The sequence below is a fragment of the Haliotis cracherodii genome, unplaced genomic scaffold (genome assembly GCF_022045235.1).
Source record: "Haliotis cracherodii isolate W230 unplaced genomic scaffold, xgHalCrac1.p SCAF_2, whole genome shotgun sequence".
Lineage (NCBI taxonomy): Eukaryota > Metazoa > Mollusca > Gastropoda > Lepetellida > Haliotidae > Haliotis > Haliotis cracherodii.
The window spans coordinates 47,669,660-47,681,846 of NW_027266275.1; the positions used below are offsets into that span (position 1 = coordinate 47,669,660).

At 43.4% G+C, this 12,187-nt stretch overlaps 1 protein-coding gene across 3 annotated transcripts in view; it reads right to left on the minus strand.

The window, feature by feature from the left end:
* Positions 1-12,187, minus strand: part of LOC139468156 (coilin-like) — a 64,484-nt gene that overhangs the window by 30,128 nt on the left and 22,169 nt on the right. For all 3 annotated transcript variants that reach the window (XM_071249936.1, XM_071249935.1, XM_071249937.1), the window contains exon 3: positions 9,089-9,223. In XM_071249936.1, coding sequence (XP_071106037.1) covers positions 9,089-9,223 — 135 coding nt within the window. The remainder of the gene's footprint in view (positions 1-9,088; positions 9,224-12,187) is intronic.

Here is a 12,187-nt window from a genome sequence, read left to right on the forward strand (position 1 = left end):
GTCAGGACGGATTGAGGTCTGCATGTATGACTGTCTTGCGATCGACCCCTAGGCCAGGCGAGGGAGCGATTACCTGCAATCTGTCTGCCAGCCAGTTTGCGACTTGGGCTAAACCCAGGTGGGAGTTGACCCTGATAATAAGATCTGCTGTCACTCCGACGTGAAGCCGAGTCCACGGAATGACGAGAGGTAGAGGCGTCTGTGTGGTCGACCGACTAGGCGGAGGCAGAGGCACTGGCGACTGTATAGGCGCTGTAAGATATATAGGCATGGTCTGAAAGGGCGCTTGAAGAGGCGTCTGTGGTGGCATATAGGAGGCGCTTGTAGAGGCATCTGTAAACGCGCTGGCATCAACGGCTGTCTGGCCTGTAAGTACTGAATGTACTGAAGGAGAGAGGCGTCAATCATGGGCATCAGGCGGGGGCGCCTGTAGGAGACCGAGCGTCTATCAGGAGGATAGTATAGGCGCCGTTTGGTAAGTGAGCGCCACGCTGGGCGCCGCCATAAATATAGGCGCTGTAGTGGTCGTCAGAGTGCTATGGGTAGAGACTGCGACCGTGGGGTCCCACATCAAGGTTATAGTTGAGGTAGGGAGGTAGTCATCCAAGATGGCCGATCTTGCGGGGGAATTCTCAGGGGGTCTGACATCCTGCGCCGGTGTTTCCTGGCCTGCTGTGTTCTGCCTATCTTAGAAACATGGAGATACTGACTGAAAGCTGTGGGTGAAAGCAGTAGACAGTCTTCACATCGGTGACCCTGGAGGCTTTGAGATGTACAATTAAGGCACAGGGGGTGGGGATCCCACGCTGACATATTACGCCGGCACTTTGAGCAGGAGGGCATGATATCTGCAATGAAGCAGCGTAAAAATCCCTATCGATTATGTATGCTATAATTTGTTTATGCAACTATGTGGGTTTATGAAAGAAATATTACCACAAACGTAAGACAACATACAACAAAAACAAACAATACGTGCGATGATACGCCAATCGTGGGGTACCAAGCAAAAAGAATATAGAACGCAAACCAGTACATTAACTGCTGGCCACGTAAAATATTCAAGATGGCTACTTGGAACAACACGACACCTGGCATTATGTTTTCTTTTTGAGAAAACGCCAGTAAATGCTTATAACATTATGCACATGTTTATCAAACATAGAATGTACAAAATACAAACCGTAGGCATAACACAAAGACAAAAAACATTAACTCAAAGAGCAAACACGTGAGGGTTTGAATAAGTTTTATGCTACAGCAAAAACAGGTCTTCACTCAACAAGTGACAAGAGTAATGTGAGGATCCGTGATGTCACTTCCATTGGTCACGTGGGAGCTGCGTGATAGGGTTGACCTCTGAGATAGTTGGAGCAACTTCTTCAAGCAAAGACCTTCACACAGCTCTTTTCTCTGTCAAGAACAAGCAATAATATGCATTAAGGAGTAATGCAGGATAAGTAAAAAACTGAACAAAATACAACATCATGAGATGATATGCCAATTTTCAGGTACATCATTTATCAAAACAATAGTTATCATTGTTAATAATTCTAAGAATACAACCTCTATTACATCATTTCCAAATTCCTGTATTTTGGCTGCAATCACACAATAACTAAATCTTCTGATTTTAAACAGATGTCCTCTTCACGTGTCATCTTCACACCACTAGTTGTCCAGCATAAGCATCAGTCAGCCTACAGCTCTTCAGCAAAGGCGGGAAAATCCTCGCTTTCCAAACATCTATCAACGAGAGGCAGATGATTGGGGAGGAGGGGAGTACTTCTGATGTAACAGAATTAATATTCTTAGAATTATTAACAATGATAACTATTGTTTTGATAATTCTCACAAATACATTAAATCATTGCCAGAATGCACCAGAGGGATAGGTGGGCCCTGCCTCTAGTGCACTCAAACCGTAGTTGACAATAGTTCTCAGATCTCTCGTGATTCCATCCATTAATAGTTGTTACCAAAACTACATGAATCAGACAAATATGTGGTACCTTCACTATAATTTTATAGCTGTTATTCATGTAAATGACGTCATAAGGTGTTTTTCCAGTTCTGACATCGCTTCTGATTTAGGGTCACCATTTTCTTTCTTGACATCATTTCCAGGTATAATTTCTTCTCTGATCTCATTTCCGGTCTGATATAATGTCACTTCTGGCTGTGACATCACTTCCAGTTATCTGTTAGCAAAGCTTGTGACTTCAGGATGGATTCAGATATTGCACGTTTACACTCAGGAGCAAACTAATTTCGATATGATAGTTTGAGCTGCCACTATAGGACCTAGGGAATGGATTTCTTTTTAATCTGGTTGAACATCACAGAGATAGAAGAGACACTACTGGAGACTACATGTTAGACTGACACAGATGTCCATGAGGCAAGGCTCGCAGCTAATGCTCTTATATCATGAGCTGAACAGGAACCATGTATGGGAGTAGAATCTTGGGCTTGACAATAACTTGCAGCAGCCTTGAGTCAACCAGCCACTGTGGCTTTGGGGATATCGTTGTCGGAATGAGTCTTGCATGTCTCCTATGTGGGTCTGTAGCCACTAAGCAATACTTAAGAGCCCTAATCGGGCTGATGAGATGATCCGGATGGGCTACAGTTTGGGGGAAGGTAGGTGTGGTATGTCTGTGACCTAACTGCCCAAGAAATGTTTTCTCCACTCCTGAAGCAAGGTAGTTTTAGCACATGGTTCCTAGGGTTCTGCAAGGAGATCAAATAGTAGAATGGAAAGGATCCATTTGGGAATCCATCTGGGATTCATGTTGTAAAGTGTAGTGCTGATCTATGGTTCTCTTTAGTGCCTCACACCTCATCATCATCTCCAGTGGACGAACTTGTCCCATTGGTAGTCATAGGGGAGGGAGACTGATGGTCTCCAAGACCTTGAAACAGCTGTAGAGGAAGACTCAGAAAAGCCTGGGGCGTGCATCTTTGCATGATAACTAAAAGACGATTAGATGCAGGCTTGGGAGACTGTTGAAGAATATATCTGTCCTCGGCTGACAAAGCACATCTTGATATAGAGGTAGGTGGAGAGAGTCCTCCATAAGCAGTGGAAATAGTCTGGAAAACTGGTTGAAGCTATGAACATGGTTATACAATTTGTGTTCTCTTGGTTCCTATAATTTTGTCTAGGAGCAGCCAAGGTGGGAACGTGTACGCAAAAAGACATGTCCAATCCATCGATAATGCGTCCATTTGGATAGCCATTGGGTCTTGTATTGACATAGACCAGAAATTGGTTGTCCAGATATGGTGTGTCTCATAATGAGGTTATCCAGGCAAACACCTCCAGATGAAGTGAGGATGAATTGAACAGAGAAGCTGTCCCAGGAATATATTTTACTACCATCCAGCAGCTGATGGAATCAGTATGTGGTGAAGCTGAAAACTTTTACTTGTCATGACTTGTGGGAACGTCAGGCTCAGCAACAAAACCACCATCGTATATAAGACAATCTCCCATCAGTAGCCATCTACAGTGTTTTGAGCATATTGAGACAACAATCCTCCAGTAGACTTAAGATTACTCTGACACTTGATAAAAATGTCTTGAACTGGCTTGATTCCTAATTTGAGTGTATTCTAACAAGATGAAAACAGAAGCTGAATCACAATGTTTTTGTTGGACATAAGACAATTTCTATCCAGATCGAACAAAATCAATATAACCCAATGTGATCAAATCTGATGAATGGCATTTAAAATGAAAATAAAGTGGACTGAAGTACTCAGTTTTGTACTGATTCCACCTGGAATTTCCTTTGACATAACCGATATTGTTGAGAAATCATCAGTTCTAAGAACAAGTGAATATCTTGTTTGACATAACAGCCCATCAGCAATCTTGTATCACTGCGTAACAGAAGACTTTAAATCTTGGTGTAGTATGCATCCTCGGTAGAAGAGAAAGCTCCACGAACGCACTGTAAGGAGCTTTCTTTATGTATTTTCAACTTCTGACGAATGTCCTCAATCGGCATTACCACCGATAATGGTGTAAGTATGAGGTAAATCTTTTGTAGGTGCATGAATAAATATCCATGTTGATGGGATTCACAGATAATCAATATCGATTATCTCCTTTGTAGTCTGGATCTTTGGTCTACTGGCCTGGATAAATGGAAAGGGTGCGTTGGAAATGTAGCCTGTACCCTTCTGTAAAGAATCCAGCAGTAGTATGTGATCTGTTACCAACTCTCAGCGCTAAACATAGACATCGTCCCACTGGATCAGGCTTCTGCACTATATTGCAAGATGGTAGACAAAAGTCCAAGTCCACAGACAAAGCTAGGTCGACAGGGTTGGAAATGACGAGAGGGTAAGGTATGACGTCAGGTTCGGCAATCACCCTACTTCCAGGTCTGGATCTTCATTGGTTACTTCCTCTACGTTTGTAGTCCGATTATCTGGAAGTATCAGATGGACGTTGTGATCGGTATTTCTGATCTTTGGCCTGAAGGAAATCCTTTCCCTAGGCGTACAGTTAAGTTTGCAGAAATCCTTAAAACTCTGGGAGAGGACAGTCACAAGTCTGGTATAAGCACCATTTTAATGAAGGCAGGGGAAGACTTCTGTCAGAGAACCTGGGATCTCGGAGTCAGGGCATGGCAACCTGCATAATCTAGCATCTGCGGTAATTCCATCTCTTCAGTCTTGGGTTGCAAAACTGGCATGAGGTGACATAATTGCTTCAATAATTCTTGAGGTTCATAATCCTTTTTGTTTTGTTTGTTGTTTAACACCACACTCAGCAATATTCCAGCCATATGATGGCGGTCTGTAAATAATCGAGTCTGGGAGTGAGAGAGTGAGAATGGTTTTACGCCACTTTTAGCAATATTCCAGCAATAAAACTTTGGGGGACACCAGAAATGGGTTTCACGCATTGTACCGATGTGGTGAATCCAACCCGGATCTAGGGTGTGTCAAGTGAACGCTTTAACCACTAGGCTACATCACCACCCCTAATCAAGTCTGGTCCAGACAATCCAGTGATTGACATGCATCAACCAAGATAGCAAGCCTGACCACCCAATTCCATTAGTTGCCTCTTACAACAAGCATGGGTTGCTGAAGACCTACAGATTCTAACCCTGATTTTCACAAGGCAGGTTCATAATTCCGTCATTGTAAATAATCCGAGCACAAACAATACTATTCCCCAATATCCGATTCTGAATCCATAGGGTGAAAGGTGATACAAAGTAAGGAGGTATGGTGAAGAGTGGTGCCGGTTAGGTCAATAGGATCCCTGCAGTCCTTGTGTGATTGAACATCTAATGGAAACCAAGACTCTGGTATGAGATTTGCACGTTGAGGTTGTGCTATCGTGGTGCAGCTAACAGTACCTAGATAGGTAAGTTGACTGTCAATAAAACCACTTGGTTGGCCCATGGTAAGCTCTGTTTCCATACTGGTTATGGTGGCAGAAAGGGGGCATTTCGTGAACATATTACCTGCAGGGTCTGTGCAGAATCCATATCAGGAACACCTAGTAATGAAGTAGAACAAGTATTTGTCACAAAGTGACGAAATGTCCCCCGCCTGTATATACACCATAGTAACAAATATGAAGACAATCCTGCGATTAGTTCTTGAGATATCGCGGCAACACCGTTTTCCAACTCCAAAAGCAGATTTGCCTGCTTCCGACCTTGAAAATGGGGTCAAGGTCACCAAAACCGACTGGTGTCTGCGGAGTCTGTATATACACCATAGTTCCAAATATGAAAATAATCCAATGTTTAGTTCTTGAGATATCGCGGCAACACCGTTTTCCAACTCCAAAAGCAGATTTGTCTGCTGTGACCTTGAAAATGGGGTTAAGGACACCAAAACCGACTGGTGTCTGCGGTGTCTGTATATACACCATAGTTCCAAATATGAAGACAATCCAGTGTTTAGTTCTTGAGATATCGCGGCAACAAACAGGTGGGACGTACGTACGGACGGACGTACAGACGTACGTACGGACGGTCGTGAATACTATATCCCCCGCTTTGCACTTTCGCGCGGCGGGGGACAATTACATTTGGTATCCATAGTCATCAGGAGGTATTTGGGGATGTCTTTGTCTGACAGTGACAAGTATTCCTGAATGGTCAAAGTCCATGGAATCTGATCTCCTGCTATGGCTAACAGAATCTGCATGATGAGCTTGTTCTGTCATCTATGAGAACTGTATCAGATACCATGTGCTTCTGAGAAGCCCAAAAATCTGTTGGCTAGTAGCTTGTAGAGCCAATGCATGATCTGTGCGGCGACCGGGATGACTGAGTAATGGTTGCGTCTTGTTTGATGCTGCGAGTTTCCTCTAATCGAAGATGGCCTGCTTGATGTTTTGACAGAGTGGTTTCTCAGATAGAGGTGGCAGTTGTAGTATCAGTTCACCAAAACACCCATTGATGACATCATTCACTGATCTGTTTGTATGCAGCTGCATCAAAGATGCCAGGGTCTTGATTTCATCGGAATGGAGCGCTTGAGGTGGGTCCAACCCTGCATGTTGATGCGCCTGCAGGATTGAAGAAGCCAAGATGCCATGGTATTCTTCGATACCTCCGCGCTGCTTCTTGGAAGTCTTCATCTCCTCCAAATAATGCCTAAGCATAATACATCCGCTATGTCCTCCTTCCCAAAACGGATGATAACTGCAATATCATGAACATCCAATTATCGTCCCCCCAACTGCTGATTCTTAGGCACAATATCCCATATGAGGCCCATGCAAACCTTAGCATATGGAACCCTGTCAAACTGTATCTGTGTGACGTCCATAGCATGCATTTCACCAATCTGATCTTAAGTAGCTAATGCTGTCAGATAAAAACCTTTTTTTATTGGGTTATGATACCAGATGTTGTAGTACCAGCCCCAGATCCCATACAAGAGGTCTGAAGTGTTTCTTGTGATCTTGCAGTCTGAAGCCCTTCAACACAGCTGTTATTTTGGGCGCTGTGCTGATCATGACAGGTGAGGTGAGGTGAAATTCGGTTTAACGTCGCGTCCAAGATTATTGCACTTATATAGCGAAGTGCATGCTCTTGTGTGTGACTGCTTGTACTAGTCCGGAATGATGCCAATTTTATAGTGCTAGCCCACAGAGATACCATGTCACAGTTTAACATGAATACCCCACTCAGACACAGTATACTGTCTCCGAGGTGACCAGTCCTTGTTTTATCCCCTTAATGCCAAGCGCCAGACAGGGTAACAACAAGTACAATCTTTTAACGTCTTTTTGTATGACGCAGCCCGGGATCGAACCATGGACCTTCCGCTCTCCGGGCGGAGGCTCTACCACAAGACCACGGACCTTCAAGCTGCCATCCTGCATAAATAACTTCCGATCGACGGTACGTCCTGGCAACTGTTTAGATGTTCGCAGAAACAGTAAGTACTCTACAATAAACAGAGAGTCGTAGCTCTCATCAAATCTTATTGTTTTGTACTGCAGTAAGCAACAAACGAATCCCACCTAGTGTTGTAAAGACGTCTAGAAGAATTGCTGTGAGCACGCACAATGGTCTGTGCTGCTCTTACAGAAACAACTCTGGTCATTAATGCCTTTTGAAAATAAGTGGGTTCATTAGTTGCTTCTGCCACGTAACCAGGTTTCCTGCAATCTTTGTTAGTTCTGCAAAACACAATCTCCTGGGCCAATAAACTTGCTTCCAAAAACAGTATTATCTGCCTAGTTTCTAGCAGTACTCTGGATAACACTGCCGGCAGCTGTGAAAATAAGGTAGTAGCTGGAGTCTCCCTGATAGCTTTAATCATTGCTTCCAAAAAGGATGCCACTGGGGAAAGTGGCATAAAGGCAAGATGTAAATCACTGTCAATGTCAGTATCTTGTTGTCCACTTTAACACGTCCTCCCCAAAAACCAAACTTCTGCACATCTGATGGCGAAACCATGGGGAAGGGTACACCATGCAGCCTAAACCTTAACATACCAAAGCCTTGTTTGCGTAACAATTCTTTCCAGTGAATCACCGCAAAGGCCTCATTCAGTTATTCTGGGAAGTGGATAATCATAGGGGCTGTTGGCAGTGTGAGAGTATGCAGGTGTCAGTATGCCTACACATGTATTGAATCATGTTTTAATTCTGTATATTTGATTTTCAAAAAGTAATATTTACTTACTTTAGCCTCTCAGTCTGATAACTATTCACTATAATTCAGGCTTGCTAAATAAAACTTGATGTCATAAATCTACCTCAACAAACCTGAATTACCAGTCATGTAAGTTTAACACAAACTGGCAGATAGAAACAACTTCTTGTTAGCCAAGCATTTCATGCAAAAACATTGAGATATGTATTGTATCATGGATCAAATGTTGAGATATGTATTGTATCATGAATCAAGCGTTGCGATGTGTCCTGTATCATGAATTAGGTGATGAGATACATATTGTATCGTGAAACAAGCATTGCGATGTGTATTATATCATGAATCAAGCATTGCAATGTGTATTGTATCGTGAATCAACCGTCGACATATGTATTGTACCGTGAATCAAGTGTTTAGATATATGTACTGTACTGTGAATCAAGCGTTGCCATGTGTACAGTATCTTGAATAAACCGTCGAGATATGTATTGTACCGTCAATCAAGTGTTTAGATATATGTACTGTACTGTGAATCAAGTGGTGCAGTATGTATTGAGAAGAGTGAGTGAGTTGGGTTTAACGCCGCTTTTAACAGTATTCCAGTTATATCACGGCGTGTCAGCTTAATGTGGGAGGAAAGCCCAAAGTGATGCAGGTCTCAGACGTTTACCACTTCGGTGAAACCCACGAGCAAGGGTATGGTGCTGACAAACCTAGAAACATAATCGGGGCGAACCGGGATTTGAACCCACAATCATAGGTTTCTGGCATGCCCAAGGGACACAACTCTGCACAGCGCCTTAGACGATTGGGCCACCCGTGCCCCCATATTGAGAAGAGACTGCATTCAAATGATGGCAGAGTTCCAGTAACCAGCAACAATCAAGAGATCTTGCTGAGTTAGCTTCAAAATCATATCAGTGGATGGATGTACTTGCCTTGAAAGCTATGTTGTCACTCCTGTGTGGTGGTGCTTCGAGATCTGGATACTGACTGTAGTCTGTAACCTTGGAGGCAGTAATACCTATTGTTTTCCAATGTTTTGGTGATTCCAGCTTTCTACTTGCATCATTCTACAATGAACATTTAATTCAACATGAACATGAATAAACCTTGTAATTTTAAGGATTGAGGTGAGGTGAAATGGGGTTTAACGTCGCATCCAAGATTATTGCACTTTTATAGCGACGTGCATGTAAGTATGTGTGTTTGTGTGGCTGACTAATGCCGAGTTATAGTGCTAGCTCACTGAGATACCATGCCGCAGTTTAACATGAATACCCCACTCAGACACAGTATACTGACTCCGAGCCGACCAGTCCTTGTTTTAGCCCCTTAATGCCGAGCGCCAGACAGGGTAACAACAAGTACCATCTCTTAACGTCTTTTGGTATGATGCGGCCGGGGATCGAACCCTGGACCTTCCGCTCTTCGGGCGGACGCTCTACAACTAGACCACGGAGGCGGTCTTTTAAGGATTGAGGCAAGATCATTTGAAGTAGAAGTTTAGAGGTATAATTCAATCGTGTCCACAAATGGGATTTCCATTATTCCAATTAGTAATCATTGGAGGGAACAAGCACACACTGTTCCAGCTTGACTGATCACATGGCTTCTGAAGAAGATATGCCATTGACTAACAAGCCATTGACTAACAACAGCACTGTTGCTAACCAACTAACCTAGTTATGCAGTCAAGAGTTTAAAAAACAATGACAGCCACTTAACTAAAACCTCTGTCAGTACTGCTATTCAAATATTTTCTGCATGAAACTAAATTAGTAAAATTTAAATATTTTTTACATTTGTATACTTATCCTGCATTACTCCTTAATACATTCACTGCTTACTTTATGACAACTAGAAGGACAGCACAACAGTGATGACCCTGGGTGAAGAAATAAAGTTGTTGTTCTGAAGTCCCCTTTACTGATCTTCATCGCTGTCCTGTGACCTTGGTGACACCTGAGGTCACCCTCTTCATATCACTGCCTGTCACTCGAGCTCTTAGAAAAACATACTTTTGAGATTTCTGAAGCCAAGTCTTGCGACGGGTGGGCCTAAACGTAATAATGCGAGACAAGTATACAAATGTAAAAAATAAAGGGCAAGTTCATTATTTGCGTCAGGATTGCGTTTGTAACCTGCTGGATTACAACCAGGAGACCAAACTTCACACGCCTTCGACGTCCTCGAGAGCCACAACGCGAAGATAATGACTAACGAAAACTATGTCGAACCTCTAGAAATATCCTTACGTGATTGTCCTAAAAGAACAATTGCAGTGTAGAGCCATGGTAAAGCTAACACCCTGAGATCGTAAGGGTAATTCGCTCTTGGCTCTTGGCACTCGTAAGCCTGAAGGATGACTGCACGTAACCATAGGGATATGGTGTTTGCGACTAACTTTGGTTGTGGACGTAGTAAACATGGGTATAAATAACCGTTTCCTCGAACCACACCTAGTCATGGAGCAGCAAATTAAAACTCGAACTGCTCACACTGAGCCCAGGAGAAATTCACCATCATATACGGCTCCCACAATAGTCGATATGGAGTCAGATTTATATATATATACCTATACCACTACTACAGAGGGAATTTTTTATGTCAAAACGATGATGAGCATCAACGATCGTCATGAGACGTATTAAAAGAAACATCAATATTAATTAATAATGAATAAACGGTTGCCTGAACTTCTGAAGCAGTAACTGGTATGCTTCTGTGAGAAGTTTCCACTTGCTCAGAGCCACCCTGTGTGGACGTGATAAGGTATCGGCCAGTACGTTTCGACATCCAGGGATGTGCTGAACTGTGAACTGTAGTTGCAGCTGATCCACTAGATGGAAAAATCTGAATGTCTCTTGAAGTAGAGCGTGGGAGTGCACTGCTCCCTGATTGCGCAGGCACCACACCACACTGCTGTTGTCTGTGGATATTGCGAGTTGGGCTGACTGTAGTTGATTCTGCCAATGTGATATGGCCAGAATTAAAGCTTCCAACTCCAAGTTGTTTATGTGCCACTTTCGTTGAGCGCCGGACCATAGCCCTGAGGTTGTCTGGTTTTGCAAGTGTGCACCCCAAACCTGAAGGGAGGCGTCCACAAACAGGTGTATATTCGAGGATAACATGAATAAAGAGACTCCTCCTAAGACATTCTATACCACCAATTGAGGTAAGGCCCTAGTTTAGCCGGTAGTGTGATGGCCTTGAGTGGATCCTGACGCCTGATGTAAGGGTTCAGAAAATGATGAATTGGGCGCAAATGTCAGCGTGCCAAGGTGAGTAACACTAGCAACACTTGCCATTGGCGAAGCGTGCATGGTTGGTGTTGAGCAGATGAGATGTAGAATCTTGTGCCATCTGTCCCTCGGTTCTGATAGGAGATCCTGGTCTGTCTGGAACAGGCCTCCTATGAACTGATGCCGATAGGAAGGAGATAACTCCGACTTTGCCTTGTTGATTATCCATCCCAGTTAAAAAGATATAGCTGCTGTCTGCCTGGTGAATTCCCGGTGACATACTAACATTGGCATGTGTTGATGACACAGTAGATCGTCCTCTAACTATGACTCGAACCAAGGGTTTGTAAAGTGTAGATACGCAGTTATTGGCTTCATTACTCCTGTAAATAGGGTCACTGAAATGCCAAATGGGAACACTACCCATTGGTAGTGAACCCCATTAGACTGGACCTGAGGAGTCTGCAGTTGGGATAAATAGTCGAGACTGATCATGGATCAAACGCATTGATGTTAATTATGAGCAGTCTCAACGTGGTGAGGCGGCAATAATGTGGACGCTTCAGATAACATTCGTTAAACACGGAGAGATTGTGTAACATTCTCATCTTGTCTGGGTCCTTCATGGGTACCAGGCAGATGTGAGGATAAAACCCTGGTGTAAAGACTGGGTTTGTGAACCAACTCTACAGCTACTTTTTACCAACAGTATGTCCATGTTGGATTTTCCAAATCAAACTGTGGTCAATGGTAGGGTTATCTCTACGTGTATACGGAAACCATGATACAGTA